Source organism: Lithobates pipiens, unplaced genomic scaffold (assembly GCF_037356315.1).
Source record: "Lithobates pipiens isolate NorthernLeopardFrog02 unplaced genomic scaffold, aLitPip1_a1.2 Scaffold_19, whole genome shotgun sequence".
NCBI lineage: Eukaryota > Metazoa > Chordata > Amphibia > Anura > Ranidae > Lithobates > Lithobates pipiens.
Genome location: NW_027507764.1, coordinates 507,061,297 through 507,082,379, shown reverse-complemented (window position 1 = coordinate 507,082,379; position 21,083 = coordinate 507,061,297). Strand labels below are relative to the sequence as shown.

At 44.2% G+C, this 21,083-nt stretch overlaps 1 protein-coding gene across 2 annotated transcripts in view; it reads right to left on the bottom strand.

Moving 5' to 3' along the window:
* Nucleotides 1-8,671, bottom strand: part of SPAG1 (sperm associated antigen 1) — a 127,217-nt gene extending 118,546 nt beyond the window's left edge. The window contains exons 1-3 of one of the 2 annotated variants that reach the window (XM_077493104.1): nucleotides 8,653-8,671; nucleotides 3,718-3,859; nucleotides 1,830-1,989 (exon numbers count right to left, since the gene is read on the bottom strand). In XM_077493104.1, the coding sequence (XP_077349230.1) occupies nucleotides 1,830-1,989; nucleotides 3,718-3,857 (300 nt within the window). In that variant the 5' untranslated portion in view covers nucleotides 3,858-3,859; nucleotides 8,653-8,671. Of the gene's footprint in view, nucleotides 1-1,829; nucleotides 1,990-3,717; nucleotides 3,860-8,328; nucleotides 8,461-8,652 lie in introns of those variants that run through there. The other variant, XM_077493103.1, reaches the window with a different exon arrangement.
* Between the last annotated feature and the right edge of the window lie 12,412 nt (nucleotides 8,672-21,083).

Genomic DNA, 21,083 nt, shown 5'->3' with positions numbered 1-21,083 from the left:
CTGAAAAATCTTGGATGGTTGTTCCAACGGAATTCCGCTCAAGCTTGGCTTGCATACACATGGTCACACAAAAGTTCTCTGAACTTTCGACCGTCAAGAACGTGGCGACGTTCAATACTACGACGAGCCGAGAAAATGAAGCTCAATGCTCCTCAGCATGCGTCCAATTGTTTCCGAGCATGTGTAGGAAATTTGCGCGTCGGAATTGCTACAGACGATCAGAATTTCCGATCTGAACTTTTTCCATCGGAAAAATAGAGAACCTGCTCTCAATCTTTTGCTGGCGGAAATTCCGCCAGCAAAAGTCTGATGGAGCATACACATGGTCGGAATTTCCGACCAAAAGCTCACATCGGACTTTTGCTGGCAGAAATTCTGATCATGTGTACGTGGCATTAGAGTCCCCCTATCGCTCCTCCATTAAGAGCGTGCTGACGTATTTTAACCTGGTTATTTTTTTAGGCTTTTATATGGGGGCAAACTGTTTACATGTGTGTATGTTGAGGATGTTATATGTTTACATACGTGTGGAGCTTTTATGGAATTTCATTGTTGCAATGACAATAAAGTATTTATCGTATCTATCATTCTATTACATGCAGGATGGGGAGACTAAAGCCCAAAACTAAATACATTCCAGGTGAATTAACACAAAAGATCAAAGTGCAAAGTCTTAAAGTTTTTCTTTATAAAGGTCTTTTAAAATCAAAAAATAAAAGTAGAAAGTAGAAATGCCTGTCCGCTGCAAGCAGGCTGCAGAGTGGGACTTTGGTCTCTGTGAAGAAGCAGTGATCTCTCTGCAGAGGTCCGACATACCTCCTCTGTTGAATCAGAGGTATAACTCCCCAATCAGATAATTGGAGATCAATAGGTTTGACTCAGTATGGGGCATATCAGATCCCTGAAATAAGACCACTGTTTCTCCACTGTGCAGCATGCTTGCAGGGTACAAGCTTTTCTACTTATGACTATGGTTGCTTTAGAAAGAAAACAAACCGTAAAAACGTTGTACACCTTTAGTTTTGATGAACCTGGAATGTATTTAGCGGATTTAAACTGAGGGTTCAGTTGGGCTTTAATAGTTTACTTAAGAAAAATAGCATTTTTTTTGCTATAAAGATCTCAGGAAGTATCAAGGACACTGTCTGTCTGGCAAAATCAACAAGTATTTTTCTGTGATGCTGAAAATATTGTTAGCATAAAAAAAGAAAACGAATACAGTGGCATATAAGGACTGGTAAGCTACAATGGTATGTTTTTATGTTTTTGGCTGGATTTAATCCATTAAATACTTCAAGAAAGTGACACAGTCCACTTTCAAAACATTTGAGCAGAAATAAGTGAATCTCAGGAGTGAATCACAAACCAGTTGTGTTTTATTTTTATATCAGAGTTCAGTATATCAAAATCAGTGCTTATTTTTAAATCTCAAATCTGGGCTCAGCCCCCTAGAAGCCCCCCTCAATGCCCCCCTTGGTATATATTATGCTTTTTATCGTTTTTTTAATTTATACTTGCCTTTTTCAGATGTCTTCAGGTAGTGATGACATCAGCATGGCTCTGCTTCAATACACAATAAACTGTGGCAATGCGCCCTTTAGGTGGTGTGGCTATGATGCCCATTCATTCATAGAATGTCCTCAGCCCTCCAGGTTGAATGACACCTGGCAGACTGAGGACATCTTCTGGTGGAACAGAAGTCCTGCAGGAAACCGCTCCAGATTTATTGTGAGCAATGCAGCCTTGGCTTATTTTGTTTCCCTGCATGGTGGTAGGTTGATGCCCGGAGTTGGACTTTAAATCAAAACAAGCAACAAAGCACTTCTTACCTTGAAGTCATTATCAATTTGGTTCCAATCCTCAGAGGAGAAATCAGCAGCAGTTGCTGGTGGTTTGTCTTTTCTCAAAGCACGGCTCTGTGGAGACAGACCTTCAATGCGCTTCTCACAGAACTCGGTCAGGTCCGGGTAGTGTCCTTCCTCCCCAGATCTTTGTAAAATACAGATATTTCAATATAAGAAAAAAGAAGCATTAACAGGGAACTAGATGGGGGGGGCTCTTGCAGAAGCAAACTAGTCAATGCAAGCCCCATAGTCCCTTTCTACGCAACAACAGAAGGTTCTTCTTGGTTCCAATCAAAAATATGAATAAAAAACACCTGTCCCATAAAAGAAAAGGCGCTATAGTTAGAGTTCTGGGGGGGGGGGGCAATATTTTTAAACTATTTTAGCTTTAGGCTAACCATACATGATGTATAGTTCATACATTCCTTCAGTCAGTGGGCTGAGTTAGAATTCCTCTAGTACTGCCGGCTATTGTACTCAGCAGCCACAGAACCCATGGCTGTCTGAGTACCTGAACAGAGACTGCATCCGATAGGATGCAAGCCCTGTTTGGCCATCAATTTTCCCACTGATTCCCTTGTGTTTTTAACTGAAGCTTGTCAGGCCAGGTGATGCCAAAAGGGTCACCCATGGCTTGAATTTCAGCCAATTCAGCAAGAAACAGCCACAATTTGAACCTCATATGGCTAGTTATAGAATGTGGGAGAGTCTGGCCATTGGCTGGTCAGTAAATTATAGGCTTTTTGATGGCCTCTTAATACAGTAACGGCGACCCTTGACACCCCAGATGTTTTGTAACTACATTTCCCATGATGCTCAACTACACTGGAGAGTGCATGAGCATCATGGGAAATATAGTTCCAAAACATTTGGGGTGCCAAGGTTCACCATCACTGTCTTAATAGCTCAGCAATGGCAGGCCTGGCTCTTATACTGACCCCCTTGCTTAAATACTTACTGAATCGAGTATCAAGCAAACTCCTGTCTTTTATCGGACATTACCGATCTGCATGCTTGTGTCAGGTCAGCAACCGAAAAACCTCAGTGACCAATGGAGTCTCAAAAACTGATCTGAAGGACTATTCAGGAACTTGCAGGTTCCAGGTAGCTCAATTTCCTACTATAGGTTGAATTGAGCTCAGCATATTCTACATACAGGGTTCATGGAAGTCCTTGAACCTGTGGGCAAATAACAGAAGACTAAAGGACACGTTCTACGATAGGGACCAATATCTCTACCATCAGAAATGTAAGTGTACAGCACAGTGGCTTAATGATGAGCACACCCACCTTGCAGCATTGGGGATTTTGGCTCTAATCCCAAGCAGGGCACTGTCTGCATGATGGAGCATTCATGTTCTTCATGTACTCACATGGGTTTCCTCCCACACTCCAAAGACATAGTAATAGGTAAATTGGCACTTGTATGTGTATGAAAGATAGAAAGCTTAGCTTAGATCGTAAGCTCCTCTAGGACAGGGACTGATGGAAATGTACAATATGTAAAGCGCTGTGTAAATTAGATAATTCGTGGTAATAAATAAACAGCCCTACCTGTATTTCTCAGCTCCTATAGCTACCTATGTTTTTTGCATATATAACTTTGTACTTGACTTTAAATTTACTGTATGTGAGATGATTTTGTTTCAACATGTATTTTAGTAAAAACCTATTGAAAGAAAAGCCTGTGTTCTTCTGTTTCTGACATACATGTCACATTTTTATAGATTCCATGAATTCTAATTGCAGTGGTAAATGAATGCTGCCATAAATGGGGGAACAGAACTATGAAGAAAACAGCAGCAATTAAGGCACACCAATACACACACCTATATTCACCTTCCTTTACGGCACTAGATGGCCAAATTATTACCTGAGAACTCGCAGAATCTTTTCAAGGTGTCTGACATCTGTACATTTCTCGATGAATCTATAGTCCAGGTGATCGAGGGGAATTTCATATGTTTTGGTTGTTCCTTGGTAGACGCTGGAGGAGAACTCAGACGTACTCATGTCTAAAGAATATGAAAAAGTTAGATAATCTGGACTATATGGTAACAAAGTCACATAAAAATGGAGGAAAGGAAACTGCTGGCATTACCCATGAGTAATAACTGAGGGCAAGTTGTCATTGTAGATAAATACATGAGACATATTGGAGATTATTCAATAATCAATGCAGGGATCAAAGAGCTAAATACAGAGTGCAGTAACCTGATGAAAAACCAATTAGAATTTGGTTTCCTAAACAAGTACGAGATAGATTCGGATTGCCTGTCATGGACGCCATGTATTAAGGGCCTATTCACACCAGCAGCATGCATTACCGTGCAGCCATTGGAAGGAAATGTGCTGTAATGATACATTGCATGGTTTATTTACTTTTCCTTATTTGTGACTTCATTGTAAACTCACAAAATTACATTTCATTCATCTTTATTCTCATATCACAATACAATGCACTAAAAAAAAAAAAAAAAAGTACAGATGCCTACTCTTTTTCAGCACATGCCACCGCAGCGCAGCACATTTGTTGTGAACTGAACTTCTAGGAGATAAGGCAAATTGCCTTGTCTATGCATTGGGACTGTGCTGAAGAATATGATATGAAAGGCTACTAATAGGTAATTATATATATCCTGCTAGATCACTTCAGGCAGGTCCCTTTTACAGGTATAGCTATGTAACACATTAAAAATAACTGTCTATACTGTGTAAAATCCAGTAGTACACTGTCTCACCCTGCTCTGCACATGCTCAGTTGCTCTCAATTATTAGGCACTTCCAAGTTTGTAGAGGCTGATCTGCTGACAGACTTTTTTTTTTTTTGCAGTTTCATACTTACCTAGGTGGATGCAACATCGGTCCCCCGCTGTCTCTGCACTGAGAACCGAGCGATTGAACCTCGCCGATGGCTTGGTTCTCACAGATCCCCGAGCAAAGAGCTGCTGACAGTCAATCAGCAACTCTCCACTCTGCCCCCCCCCCCCACCCCACGCTCACTGGAGCGCTGAGCTGTGGAGGGGTGTGGAGCGGCCATCTCTGGGACACTCATCTGCTCAATAAGAGGCTGAGACAGGCATTAGTCCAGGCACCTGGTGGATCCAGACTTTGTTGTCGTGATGACACAGACTGATTCCATTGATGTCAGCAGAGAGCGGATTGCACTACGGAGTGCAAAAAGAATTGCACTCCTGTGATCCATAGGAGAAGCACAGCCAAACAAGCTTAGGCTGCACTTCTCCTTCAAAGCAGAATTAAACCCTCCTATCCTTTACAGCCAATGAAGCTGCTTCTGATTGATCTGCAACTGCTTTTGTGCTGTATATGTAATCAGTTATGACACCAGCCATTTGATGGTTGCAGACACAGGCAAAATGTGACAGTTAGCATTCGTGGCATTCCATGACTATAACTTTTATGAAACTGTTAAATCGATGGGTTTAATCCTGCTTTATGATTTACTGCTGCTCAGGGGCTCTGGGCTTCAGAGGCTTCAAATGTCAGCCTCTGGCAAAAAGAAACAGGAGCAATGCTGGAAGCAATATACAGAAAATACACTAATTTTGGTATCATAATTATTAATGTGGAATGTGTGTTCCTTCCTAAAGAATATTTTTATCATGTTGTTATGGGTAAAGTTCCACTTTATGCTTTGGATAGAGTAGAAAGGGATTAGATCCTGTGTCAAGTTTTTATTGCTGTCTTAATTCCCACTGAGAAGATTTACAGTACTGTCTCTGTTTCCTCCAGTAACCATTGTGGCCGAAACAGAAAATTATATGAAATCCAAAATGTTAGGGCCTGTTCACATGGCCTGTACGCTAAACGCTCTATTTTAGCACGTGGGCAGCTACAGTGCAAGGCCAGTGTGATGATGCATGTCTCTGTGCATCACACGGATATAGATAGAGAGATATATATATATATATACACACACACACACATATATATACATACACACACACACACACACACACTGTATCTCACAAAAGTGAGTACACCCCCTCACATTTTTGTAAATATTTTATGATATCTTTTCATGTGACAACACTGAAGAAATTACACTTTACTACAATGTAAAAGTAGTGAGTGTACAGCTTGTAGAACAGTGTAAATTTGCTGTCCCCTCAAAACTCACACAGCCATTAATGTCTAAACCGCTGGCAACAAAAGTGAGTACACCCCTAAGGGAAAATGTCAAAATTGGGCCCAATTAGCCATTTTCCCTCCCTGGTGTCATGTGTCACGTTAGTGTTACAAGGTCCCAGGTGTGAATGGGGAGCAGGTGTGTTAAATTTGGTGTTATCACTCTCTCATACTGGTCACTGGAAGTTCAACATGGCACCTCATGGCAAAGAATTCAGAGGATCTGAAAAAAGAATGCATTGCTCTACATAAAGATGACCTAGGCTATAAGCAAATTGCCAAGACCCTGAAACTGAGCTGCAGCACAGTGACCAAGACCATACAGTGGTTTAACAGGACAGGCCTCGCCATGGTCGACCAAAGAAGTTGAGTGCGCGTGCTCAGCGTCATATCCAGAGGTTGTCTTTGGGAAATAGACGTATGAGTGCTGCCAGCTTTGCTGCAGAGGTTGAAGGGGTGGGGGGATCAGCCTGTCAGTGCTCAGCCCATATGCCACACACTGCATCAAGTTGTTCTGCATGGCTATTGTCCCAGAAGGAAGCCTCATCCAAAGATGATGCACATTTTTGTAAATATTTTATTAAATCTTTTCATGTGAGAACACTGAAGAAATTACACTTTGCTGCAATGTAAAGTATTGAGTGTACAGCTTATATAACAGTGTAAATTTGCTGTCCCCTCAAAATAACTCAACACTAAGGATGAGCTCAGGAGTGTTTGCATCGGCTCAGCTCTGCGCTAATCACAGGCAGTGAGACATTCCCCCAATGTGTGGCTGCAGAAATCAGGCAATGTCTCACTGCCTGTGATTAGCGCAGCGCTGCGCCGACTTCTTGGCGGGCTCTGCACGTGGCCCATGCGAACAAGCCCTGAGCTCATCCCTACTAAACACACAGCCATTAATGTCTAAACTGCTGGCAATAAAAGCGAGTACACCCCTAAGTGAAAATGTCCAAATTGGGCCCAAAGTGTCAATATTTTGTGTGGCCACCATTATTTTCCAGCACTGCCTTAACCCTCTTGGGCATGGAGTTCACCAGAGCTTCACAGGTTTCCACTGGAGTAGCTGATTGGCCAGAAGGAGAAGAAGGGTGGAAGCCGCTAGCATAACCTGGATGGGGTAAGCGTCGATCGATCGGCGAGTGGAGAAGATGTCTCAGGTTTGATTGCCCCCCCCGACCGATGGAACACCAGATGCTACTGCCCCCCTGCACACACCCCATATAAAAAAATGCAGCGCAGGGTGAGCATGTGGCGTGTAAACATTATTGGCACCACATATGTGAGGTATTGTCGTGAACGTCAGAGTGAGAGCAACAATTCTAGGGCCATCAACTATGGGTAACTCTATACATACATACATACATACATACATACATACATACATACATACATATATATATATATATATATATATATATTAACCTGTAAAGGCTTTAAGTATTGCCCATGGAGGATTTTGGGTACCATTATTTTTTGCGATTCCACCTGGCATGCGCAATTGTAAGATTTGAAATGTTTGATATGTATTTACAGGACGCAACCCAATCTTTTCTATTTTATCAAAACATTGATACTATATTGAGTTCATATGCACTAAAATTCATTTTTGTGGATTTTTCCCTGATAATATGCATTTGATAAATAAACTGGGTAAATATCATGAGACATGTATTTTCCTACAACAAAGAAATGCAGATTTTTCCATGTTTGAGAAATGTCAGATTTGCATACCTCCCAAACTTTTTGAGATGGAAGGTATGCAAATATCACACAGAGGACACGCCCTCTTAAAGGAGAATTAACCTAAAAAAAAAAAAGGATTAGTTAAACCCACAAGTACTTTTTTTATCACTATTATTCCTTTATATTGATCTTTGAAATTTACAAATGCAGCAATTTAGAAATTAGATGAAAGGTTTAGCACTGGAAAACACTTTTTTAAAGATAAAAAGTGCTTTTTATATACAACTATATGGATCAGACCAAAATGAGGGACAAATGAGGAGGAATGAAGGACAGAGGGACATTGCTCCAAATCAGGGACAGTTGGGAGCTATGGATTTGTCCCGGACATAAAGCGATCCTAGACACACAATGCCTGCCTCTGCTTTGGATGACAGGTTCTCTTTATGACAATATCGTCTATTATCATACTTTGCAGTGATTGCCTTAAACGTCTCTGCTGCAAATAGCACAGGAGAGGAAACCTACAGCTCCTGATTGGAGGAGAGACTTCTCATGTATAACATAACGAGCCATACTCAATAGTACCCTTATAACACCCATGTCATGCAGAGGGAGGCTCGGACCGCTGTCCCTCCTATAGACTCACCTGCGTACACTCGGACAGTCCGGCGACACGCTACAGCTTTCCTTACAGAGCAAACCAGGCGGCCTAAATTTTTGTTTGCCGTTACCATGGAGATTTAACGCCTACCCTTCACTGACCAATCACAGAAGGAATCTGCAGGCCGCTAGAGTGAACATACTTACCTAACTTTTGCAATAGAATGTCTCCAGCGATGGACATTTAGCTTACGTAATCCGCCATTTTATCGGAGACCAAAGTAATACCCGCAGTCCATGCGCCTACCGTCGTACTGCGGTAATAGGAAACTAAAAGACAGTTGTCCTCTAGTGCCTGAAGTCGCCTTACTGTGTGAATAGGAACACCAATTAGAATTCTGTTGGGGTGACACGTTAGAGCTGTGGTCCTGTGTAATGTTTGGGGAATGTAGAAGCCCTGTAAGGCGGTGTGTGGCTACACTCCTTTCCTTTCTGACATGAACTCGCCTGTCTCCCTGCCATCCTCACACATAGCATATCTTCAATGTGGGATGTGCTATGTGCGAGGATGGCTCCTGATTGGACAGTGCTACTGTCAGTCATATGCCACCACCATGCAGTGTACATCCCACAATGAAGGAAGAGAATAGGCCCCATTCACACTTCAGTCACGCAGGGGTCTCCAAACTATGCCCCCCCCCCCCCAGGTGTTCAGGAACTACAATTCCCATCATGCCTAGCCACTTAAGTACCGAGCCTCTTTTTGAGATTTGTTGTTTACAAGTTAAAAACATTTTTTTTGCTAGAAAATTACTTAGAACCCCCAAACATTATAAAAAAAAAATTTCTAACACCCTAGAGCAGTGATGGCGAACCTTGGCACCCCAGATGTTTTGGAACTACATTTCCCATGATGCTCCTGCACTATGCAGTGTAGTTAAGCATCATGGGAAATGTAGTTCCAAAACATCTGGGGTGCCAAGGTTCGCCATCACTGCCCTAGAGAATAAAATGGCGGTTGTTGCAATACTTTTTGTCACGTCGTATTTGCGCAGTGGTCTTACAAGCACACTTTTTTGGAAAAAATACACTTTTTTTTATTAAAAAATAAGACAACAGTAAAGTTAGCCCAATCTTTTTAATATTGTCAAAGATAATGTTACGCCGAGTAAATTGACACCCAACATGTCGCGCTTCAAAAATGCACCCGCTCGTGGAATGGTGACAAACTTTTATCCTTAAAAATCTCCATAGTTGTTGTTTCAAAAATTATACAGTTTGCCAGTTTTTGCATTACAGAGGAGGTCTAGGAGTAGAATTATTGCTCTCGCTCCACCGATTATGGTGATACCTCACATGTGTGGTTTTCATGTGCGGACGCTACTCACGTAAGCGTTCACTTTTGCATGCAAGCTGGGCAGGACGGGCGCATTTACATTTTTTTTTTCTTATTTATTTTACCTTTTTATTTTTTATTTTTACACTGTTCTTTTAAAAAAAAATTTGTCACTTTTATGCCTATTACAAGGAAAGACCTAAGATCTCATGTTTACACAAAAATGCAATTTTAAAAAAATGTCCCATTAGGAGCTATGGGCCATTTGGGTGTCGCTTCTGCCCTGCAATGTTATGGAGATGGGTGGGGGCCATCTTCCCCTCACTCATCTCTATACCCAGCAAAGAAGGGCATCCGAACGCCTCCGCCACTGCAGATGCCTCCGGTAAGCGGCGGAGGGCACCAAAGCGCGGTGGGAGGGGGGCCCCCTCTCCCGCTGCCGATAAAAGTGATCTTGCGGTGAATCCACTATTATCAGAAACCAGACCCCCGGCCGAAGAAGAGGATACCAGGGTTATGGCAGCTGCTATATCGGCGTGCGGCAGTCCGGAAGTGGTTAGTCATGTCTGTGAATGTCAGAATGTGAGTTTTTCAATGCCTCATGGTACGTGTAGTTCCACAACAGCTGGAGGGCCGGAGTTTGGAGATCAGAATCGCAGGCAGTATCGCATGATTTAGCCCATGAAATATGTTTTTTGCATCTCTGTATATACAGACAAAAGAAGAGAAACCCTCAGAGGTGGGACTTTAGTTTTCATGATTCTAAATCATGCTAAAATCCCAGCAAAGTGCTCAATGTGCATTTGGGTGCCATAATTCGAAGGCCCTGTTCATAATATAACTAGCAACTCTCCTACGTTTCATTTTTTCACCTTTATTTTTGTACCTTTTTTCTGTGGTTTTGGAGCAGCATCATTTATTTGAATGGTCTGCGCACCGCACCAAAAACATGGCACGATAGTTCCTGTACCTTTTTTTGGAGGCACCATTGGTGCGCTTTTGAACTGCATGACTTGGCATGTGACAAAACAACCGCTTTCTAAGTACTTTTAGAGTATAATTTAGGTCCCATTCATACTCCGACTCACTCTGACCTTGATTTCAAATTGCTTAAGGCCCCATTCACACCTGAGCATTTTGGAGCTTGAAGCTCCAAGGCACTCAACAAGCAAAATCCCATAAATTTCAATGGCCCCTGATCTGAACATTCTGGAACCTGTAGCAAAACACCTATCGCTCAAAGAAGTACACGAGCTTCTTTTAGGCAGATTGGAGTGTTTTTGACCCCATAGATTTAAATGGAAAATAGCTGAAAACATGCAACATGAGCGTTTTACAACCCCTTGTCTGGCAGGAAGATTGCTGCCTTTGTTCACGCACTAGGCCGGTCTAACACCCTGACCTGTTCTATATGGATGTCTGTTCCTGATGAAGAACTCTGGGTGAGGCCTAGTGTGCTAATGAAAAGAGACTGACTACAAGGAGGGGTTTCTCCTATCAGAGACACTTGGAGAAAATGTGTTTGTTTATTTGTTTCTGCCAGTGGGCTTATAATCCCGTTGACAGAATGTCATAGCTCCCAACTGTCCCTGATTTCGAAGGGACTGTCCCTGACTTGGAGCAATGTCCCTCTGTCCTTCATTCCTCCTCATTTGTCCCTCATTTTGATCTGATCTATGTAGTTGTATATACAATTCACTTTTTATCTTTCAAAAAGTGTTTCCCAGCACTAAACCTTTCATCCAAATTCTAAATGGCTGCATTTGTACATTTTAAAAGCCAATATAAAGGAATAGTAGTGGTAAAAAAAATCCCTTGTGGATTTAGATAACCTTTTTTTGGGGGGTTAATTCTCCTTTAAGGGGGTGTGGCAGGGGGCGTGTCCTATGCCTACATACCTTTGGTAGTAAGTGTCCCTCATTCCCATTTCAAAATGTTGGGAGATATGGACTGTACAGATAGATAGTGAAGTTAGTGATAGGACTGTGTTGTTTTTTTTTTTTTTTTTTATCCCTTGTTCTGCAGGTATCATTGAGGACGTGCTCGTGATGGACTCTGCATTTTCCAGTTTGCTGGGGTGATCAGAGGATCAGAGGGTTAGGAAGAAGGTTCAGGTACTCTTATGCCGCGTACACACGATCAAACAATCGGGTGGAAAAGTCCAGCAAACTCAAGTCCGCCGGACAATCCCCCCGTGTGTAGCCTCCGGCGGACTTTTTTTACCCGAAAGTACGGCGGACTTAGAAAGAATTTTTGCACTCCAATCTTCCCGCCGGACTCACATTTCGGCGGACAATCCGGCCGTTGGTATGCCAGTCCGCCGTACTTTTCAAATGAGCGGACTTTTCCCGCGCGGAGAAAAGTCCGCTCATTTTGAGCGCGTCTCCAGGTAGGCGGGGCCCCCGAAGGAGACGTCGCTGGCCCCGCCACCTGGTATGGACTTAAAGGGGAACCCCAACGCCGAAAAAATCGGCGTGGGGGTCCCCCCCAGGTCCACATCAGACCCTTGTCCGAGCACGCTACCCGGCCGGCCAGGAAAGGGGGGGACGAGCGAGCGGCCCCCTTCTGAGCCGTACCAGGCCGCGTGCCCTCAACATGGGGGGGTGCCTTGGGGAAGGGGGGGCCGCACGGCCCCCCCACCCCAAAGCACCTTGTCCCCATGTTGATGAGGACAAGGGCCTCTTCCCGACAACCCTGGCTGTTGGTTGTCGGGGTCTGCGGGCGGGGGGCTTATCGGAATCCGGGAGCCCCCGGATACCGGCCCCCCACCCTATGTAAATGAGTATGGGGTACAATGTACCCCTACCCATTCACCTGTAAAAAAAAAACACAACACACAAGAGTTAAAATAGTTTATTGCACAGCTCCGGGGGTCTTCCGTCTTCGGGGGTCTTCTCGCCGGACTACTCCGCTATCTTCTTCTAGCTCTTTTGCTAGCGGAGGAGCCCGGCTTTCTTCCTCGCCACCGCCCTCTTCTTCCGACTTCGGGGGTCTTGTCCCCCTCTTCGGGGTCTTGTCCCCCTCTTCGGTTCTTCTTGCCGGGCCACCGCGCCTTCTTCTAGCTCTTTTACAGGCAGTGACCGGGTCTTCTGTCGCCGCTGTCGCCGCCTTCTGTTCTTCTCTTCAGATGTTGCCTCGTCGCTCTCTCTGCTCACAATGAAGGGGACAAGGCGCACGGCGACTTATATAGGGACATCACCGGATGATGTCCCCGCCTATTATGATGTCACAGTCCCAGCATCCTCTGGGACTGTGACACCATAATGGGCGGGGACATCATCCGGTGATGTCCCTATATAAGTCGCCGCGCGTCACGTCCGTGCCACTGTGAGCGGAGGATGCGACGAGGCAACATCTGAAGAGAAGAACAGAAGGCGGCGACAGCGGCGACAGAAGACCGGGCCACCGCCTGTAAAAGAGCTAGAAGAAGGCGCGGTGGCCCGGCAAGAAGAACCAAAGAGGGAGACAAGACCCCCGAAGTCAGAAGAAGAGGGCGGCAGCGAGGAAGAAAGCTGGGCTCCTCCGCTAGCAAAAGAGCTAGCAGAAGGAGTCCGGCGAGAAGACCCCCGAAGACGGAAGACCCCCGGAGCTGTGCAATAAACTATTTTAACCCTTGTGTGTTGTGTTTTTGTTTACTTTTTTTTTTACAGGTGAATGGGTAGGGGTACATTGTACCCCATACTCATTCACATAGGGTGGGGGGCCGGTATTCGGGGGCCCCCTTATTAAAGGGGGCTCCCGGATTCCGATAAGCCCCCCGCCCGCAGACCCCGACAACCAACGGCCAGGGTTGTCGGGAAGAGGCCCTTGTCCTTATCAACATGGGGGCAAGGTGCTTTGGGGTGGGGGGGCCTGGTACGGCTCAGGAGGGGGGGGGGGCGCTCGCTCCCCCCTTTCCTGGCCGGCCGGGTAGCGTGCTCGGACAAGGGTCTGATGTGGACCTGGGGGGGACCCCACGCCGTTTTTTTCAGCGTTGGAGTTCCCCTTTAAGTCCATACCAGGTGGCGGGGCCAGCGACGTCTCCTTCGCGGGCCCCGCCTACCCGGAGACGCGCTCAAAATCAGCGGACTTTCCTCCGCGTGTGTGGGCGAGTCCGTTCATTTCAAAAGTACGGCGGATAGTCCGGCGGACTTAGTACACCGTATTAGTCCGCTGAAAAAGTGCCGTGTGTGGGCAAGTAGCCCGTTCTGGAAGTCCGGCGGACAGTCCGGCAGGAAGTCCGCCGGATAGTCGGCTACGTGTGTACGCGGCATTAGGCTGTATTCACACCTATGCAGTTTTAGTGCTTTGTGCTTTTTGCATTTTGCACTACAGTACATTTAACATGGTTTCCTATGGAACACGTTCTGTAGTGCAAATCTGCAAAATGCACCAAAAAACATAGGTGTGAATACAGCCTTAGTGTCAAAGTCAGTAATGAAGGACTTGCTTACTTTGATTAGATCCAGAGAATAGCCATTCACAACTGGATGTTCACTCAGGTTGGATAGTCCCTCTCTCACAAGGCCTAGCAGCCAACACGGTGCTTCACTCAGGAACAAAGTCTCTGCCACAGACATTGTTGTAGAACTTACAGGAATATGTCTCTGCCACAGACGGTGTTGTAGAACATGCAGGAAACTAAAACTTGTGGAACACTCATGTGATACCTGGATCTTTCAGCCAGCTTGGCGATACCCATGGGACTGGATTCACTTAGGTACTTCAGCCCCTCCAGGCTCTTGCTAAGAAGCCAACCCGTACGTGGCCTTCTTCTGAAGAGTCCTCCCCTGGATAGCTACGAAGTTACTGGGCCTCTCCAACTACCAGAGACGGCACCGGACCACCTTGGAATCCTTCTTTAGTTTCCTTGCCTCGGGCTAGCCAGCTCCGAGACAATAAGTTGGGTGGATCCGCACCCCAGGCCATAGCCTTCCTGGGGGCTGGTCAGGAGGACCAGGACCATGGAGTCAGAACGTACTTCTGGACCGGAACCCCGAACCACGTGACAATCGCATCTTAAGTACCCCCTCCCAGAAAGCACAGCAAGAGTGACACTCCCATTGGGTGGGCTTCGAGGGAGAGTAAACTTTAAGCACCCAACTAGACTGTGGTTCCATGCCTGCCAGAGGAGACAGTGCCCCTTGTGGCCAGGCTGAACATCCTGTAGTCCAGTCAGACTGATGCTGAGGTCCAAATTTAGAACAATTGTACCCAAAACAAACTGCAGTTCAGGTGTAATTATACAATTACAAAATTGGTACAAAATGTACACATGGTTTTCTGGAAAAAAAAAGACTATTTTTGATACTGGTATTTATTGATACATATCCCCTTTCAAGTTTGTTTCCCTTTTCCCCTCCTCTGTATTTTTATGGGATGCCCTTGCCCTTTTTGTATTCTTTCCCCAGCTGTGGGGACAAACTGTTTTCTGAGTGTGTTGGGGGGGGGGGGGGGGTTTGGGGGGTGAATAGCACCCTCTAGCTATGTGCTATTGTAAGTAGGCTTGTTTGTGTAGGAAAATTTTGGCTTGGCTGAGAGTCCTGAGGAGGCTGTCGTGGGCCTTGCGGGAGCCCCCTAGTTTGGGGGGAGGTCACTTTGGGCCTGGGGCTCAGGTGCTGGTGAGACCCTCTACAACACACAGAGGAAATTCTGGAGCCACGGGAGAAAGGAGAGGACAGCAAGAGCAGGTCAGGACGTCTAGATCTCCTGAGAGTCAGCCGGGAGGGCTGGAGAAGTCCTGGATGATTGGGATGCGTCAGTCAGGAGGACTGTTGAGAAGTAGCCAGGAGGGTCAGTGAAAGGGGCTGCTGTAGCCAGTTTTTATTTTTTTATTTCACTATTCAGCAAAGCACATTGGTGCGCCGATGGTGTACTAAAAGGTAAATATCTCCTAAACGGCACAAGTTTAGTAAACATTTACAGTACCTATAGGTAAGCCTTATTATAGGCTTACCTATAGGTACAAACTTCCGCATTGGGGGTATACAGCCACTTTAACTACAGTGTGGGTCTGAGTTCAGGTCTCTGCACGGAGAGCCACGGAAGTCCCAGAAGGTGGAAGTGGGCCTTGAAGCATCTGCTCAAGGCAAGGTTGAGTCTGAGTCTGGAAACTCCCTGCGAAGAAAAGTGACAACGTGGAAGAGAGTTGTAAGTCTACCATGGTCTGCAACTCAGTTGGGGAACTGGCACCTGTGAGTATTGCCCAGCAGGAGCCAGTTGATGTTCCTAAAGTGCCGGCCATGCCATTAACTATGTCAGCCCCACTAGGAGTGAGCTTTCGCAGGAAGACAGTGTGTCTTCAGGTGAACCGGTGGAGAGTGCCAATGGTAGGTGTGTAGACTGGGGGTCGCCCAGACTGCAGAGGAAATTTTGGCCCTTGGATGACAAGTTTGGGAGTTGGAGCCAGCTGAAGGGACCAGAGGGACTGTACAGATTCCAGTCAGTGTAAGGCAGAAATTCCTCAACAGACCCTCTACTACCCAGACCAGTGCAGCTGAGTACAGGCAGTGGGTTGTGAGGTCACAAAATTCCTGTGTTCTTCCTGGGATAGGAAAGACAACAGAACTGCCAGGGTTTTCCAGGTTCCAACAGGAGGTGCAGCGAAGAACAGCTCTGGAGTGGGGTCTGGACTACTTCTACCTCCCCTCACACATCATGGATGTCATTGAGGACTATCGGGGAGGATGACATGGTGTAGGAGTACATGCATGTGCCCAAGCCCTTGTGGGTGTCAGATTGTGATCAAGCCTGGACCAGGTTCCAGGACATTTGACAAGAATGGCAGCTGGGGAGAGCTATCTATAAATTACTGTTAAAGCTGGACAGCCCACTAAGAGGCGCTCTGTTGCTGTCAGGTAATCTCCTCGGGTTGCCGTCAGCTCCCCTACCACTACCTGTGAAGGGACCGATGTGAGTGTTTCAGCTTGCAGGTAGTTTATGCCTCTCCAACCCTAATTTCCTCCAAGTGCTTTCTATTGGCTGAAACAAAAACATTTGAAGCTTGAATACACATCTAAAACACAAATACGATGTTCATCTGTACTAACAATAATTTCTTCTATGGGGTCATACCGTCTGCTGTGATGGTGTGCTGTGTGATGTGATGCTGTGATTTAAGCCCTCATTCACATTGGAAGGATCTGTGAAATCGAATGACAAGTCGAACCCTATTGCCGGCAATCGCACTGTTCAAATCGGTGCAACGCCAAGTTTGCAAGGCTGCATTGATTTAAAAAAGTAGTTCCTGCACTACCTTTGGTGATTTCGGGTGCGACTTGCGACCTTTGTGCATAAGGCCGCACAGATGCCTTCCAAGTCGCACTGACATGGTTTTGAAATCACGCGATTTCAAAGCCACAGTCAATGTGAATGAGGGCTAAATCATATGCATATTTGGAGGATGGACTAGAGTGCTTCATTCCTGTCTGCTAGTTATAACGCTGTTCACGTTTTGTAATTTTGTTAAGTTGGATTTAGTAGAGGCGGTTGTTCTCTGCGCTCTCCTGCTCGTGCAGTTTCCCCTATTTTTTCTTAAACTATCCATTATAAACTGTGAGTTTTCTTTTTACGGACACTATTGTATTTTTTTTATTGATGGCTACCTTTTCTAATGTTGCTCTCATTTTCCGTGTCATTTTCATGGATATATTGTATTTCATACTTCTGTATTATATATTGTTTTTCTTGATAGGTACAGGAGCTACTTTGGTGTTCTTTTGGAGCAGAGTGCACACCATTCAAATGAATGGTGGCGTTCCAACTGCAGAAAAAAAAAAAAAAAAAGTGTGAGAAAAACCCAACACTGGACTGTTGCTAGATGTGAACAGAGCCTAAAGAATACCACTACTTCAGTCTGTGAGAGAGAAGAGGTCATGTCAGAGAGCATGGTCAGCAGCCAGAGTGCTCCCTAAATTCCATACATAACATGCGTTACTGCAATGGGGAGATATTAACCACTACAATACAGGGCACTTTCGCCCCCTTCCTTCCCAGCCCAATTTTCAGATTTCAGCTCTCTCACACTTTCAATGACAATTGCACGGTCATGCTACACTGTACCCAAAATTACATTATCATTTTGTTTGCACAAATAGAGCTTTATTTTGGTGGTATTTATTCACGACAGTTTTTTATATTTTGCGATATAAGCGGAAAAAAACAGCGGAAAATTGGAAAAAAAAAACAAAAAAAAAAAACAATATTTTCTTCTTTCTATTTTAAAATAAATCCAATAAAATCGAATTTTGTCATAAATTTAAGCCAAAATGTATTCTGCTACATGTTTTTGGTAAAAAAAAAAAGTTCAGTTAAGTGTATAATAATTGGTTTGTGTGATCATGGACATATGTACGCAAATGATTATGTACAGATGTGTGCAGGTGATCACAGACATATGTGTGCAGATAATCATTGGGACATGTGATTTTAGGGGGACATGTGTTTTTATTATTTGGGGACATGTGTTTTACACTAGACTGGTGATCAGTGAGTAAAAAGCTGTAAAAAACAGCTCCTACTCACTGATCACCAGCCGGCTGCAGCGATCTGCTCTCCTCTCCCCAGCGGCGACTTCCGTGTGAGGAGAGCCAAATGCCTAGCAACCGGCTGTTTGTTTACATCACATGACGGCTGTGATTGGACACGGCCATCATGTGATCAGGAGGACCTATCACAGAGCCCTCCTGCCAATCCAATCCGGGTGACACGAGCGCATCAGGATTGCGCTGCTGCGCGGGCACGCGATCCCCCTCCTGATGGACGTTCCTGAACCCCCCCCACTAGCTCAGCGCTGATCAGGAGTCGATCGGCAGACCTTTTACAGTCACGCCTCTTTGACAGAAGCCGGCTGAACGTTAGACCAGCAGCCATACACACAGCCTGAATGTCGACCGGTTCCTATTTAACCGACTGACATTCAGCCCCTGTGTACTAGGCTATGGTTTCACCATAAATTGTGAAAAAAAAAAACAAAACAAAAAAAAACAATCATTGCCAAAATAAATTACTTCCTCTTATAACAGGGTAAATGTGTGAAATCACCAATATATGTGACTGCACAGCTGCTGAACATTTACAGTGATACACCACACCAAATTCAATAGTTTTCTAAATAGTGCAGGGCTGTGTCTCATTACATAATGTGCATATAAAATTTATATTAAACATTTCATGATCTAAATAAATAAATGAAAATGTCAAAAAATTTGAGAAAAAACAGTTCCTCTGTGTCAATGATTCCAAAACAAAACAATCACCGCTGTGTGTGTTCGTCCTCAAAAGGATCAATATCCAGTGCACACCTCCACCAGCTAAAGTGCCTGCTCACCTCATAGATGAATGTAAAAGCATAGACAAATCACTCCTCGTGTCCACCACAATGGATCAACTTTCACTCTCCAATGGTAATCTTACAGTCTCCAGATTGCTCCTGTGTGTGGGTAATCAGCATTTGTATTGCCATCAGACGAACCTTCCTTAACTTTCTCATAAGTGCTCAATCACACTATTGTACGCTCTAACGAGCAGGGCCCTCTGATTCCCCCCGTCTTGAATTGTATTGTATTGTAATATCTGCCCGAATGTTGTAAAGCGCTGCGTAAACTGTCGGAGCTATATAAATCCTGTATAATAACTATTACTTCCGTAGGTTATAGACATGAAACAACAAACAGTGCCATAGTGTACTCGTTTGCCTGTTTATTGAAAGCCCCCAAAACAAATCCACTTACAAAGATAAAAACTTTAAAAACAGCATGTCTCAAATCATCACTTCATTCACTGCAAATCTACACTCACGAAGCTTTACAGATTCGGCTCCTTCCCTCTAAACGCGTGTCGGTATCTCACTGGCCTTCGTCGGTAGGTCTACTGATCAGTCTGGAGACTGTAGGATTACCATTGGAGAGTGAAAGTTGATCCATTGTGGCGGACACGAGGAGTGATTTGTCTATGCTTTTACAATTCATCTTTGAGGTGAGCAGGCACTTTAGCTGGTGGAGGTGTGCACTGGATATTGATCCCTTTGAGGACGAACACACACACAGCAGTGATTGTTTTGGAAGCATTGACACAGATGAACTGTTTTTCTCAAATTCTTTGACATTTTAATTTTAATTTTATTTTTTTGATCATGAAATGTTTAATATAAATTTTGTATGCACATTATATAGTTGCACCATGCTATATTCAAAGTGTCTTCTTATAAAGCACTGCTCATATTGTATATATACACACTATGAAAGATGATGTGTGCTCCCTTGAGCTCAGAGCTGTTTCTACTTTTCTATATCAAAAATGTAATAAAACTTTAACCTTGAAAATAAAAAGAAATTATATTATATTATATATATATATATATATATATATATATATATATATATATATATATATATATATATATATATATATATATATATATATATATCGTTTTCACAATTTTCCACCCTTTGTTGCATTTTATTGCAGTCACTTCATGTCTACATACATGGCAGCTGCAGGCATCATGCTGGTACTGTTTTTGGAGCGGACGGGTGGCTCTCTTGTATAAATCAATCCTGGTGGCTAACCAGCTACTGGTTGCTTTTACAAGCAGCAGGAGGGGACATCATCCCCCTCCCGCCTCATTACACAGCTTTACTGGGATCTTCCTTCCCACTGGGAGTTCGGATCGACCAACCGGTCATAAAGGCGATCAAAGACCGGAATGGTTTTTACAGCCTCTATGATATGGCCTTACATCACTTCCGGTTTCCTTGGAAGCAAACAGCACCATTTTCAAATATGAAAAGCATTAGATCACACTGATCTTGGTGTGATTAAATGTTTTTAAGGGCAGAGGAGGGATTTGGGACCTTATAGACCCCAGATCTCTTCATAAAACGAGTACCTGTCACATGGAATGTTTACATTCCCTGTGACAGCATTAAAAGTGATCCAAAAAAAAAAAAAAAAATGTAAAGTGCCCCGTGCAAAGGTGAGCGGACGCATATGCAAATAGCGATCATCCCTCACATGTGAGGTAACACCACAAACATCATCTATCATGGGCAGTAATTCTAGCACCAGCCCTCCTGTGTAAATCTAAAGTGGTAACCTGTAAAAGCGGCACCCATGTATAATAAAATTGACATTGTTTGTTGCCATTGCACTTGGAAGGGTTAGAACTTCAGTTAGTCAGATACTGATACTGCCCAGGTACCTAATGCTTTCTATGTCCTCAACTGGAAACCCCCACTGACCAGCCCAGTAACACCAGGATTTTCTTACTTTCTTTTCAGGTGACTCACCAAAAGTATATGTGATCCTCCCAATTATGTACAACGCAATATATATCTCATAGATCACACCCCATGCACATTCTATCCAAAACTAGATGAAGTTTTAGCTCAACTTCCACCTTGCTTTCCTCATGCTTGATACAATAAAATTAAAATCAATAGAATTCCATACACATAATGAAACAAATTAATTCAACAAGACCATAA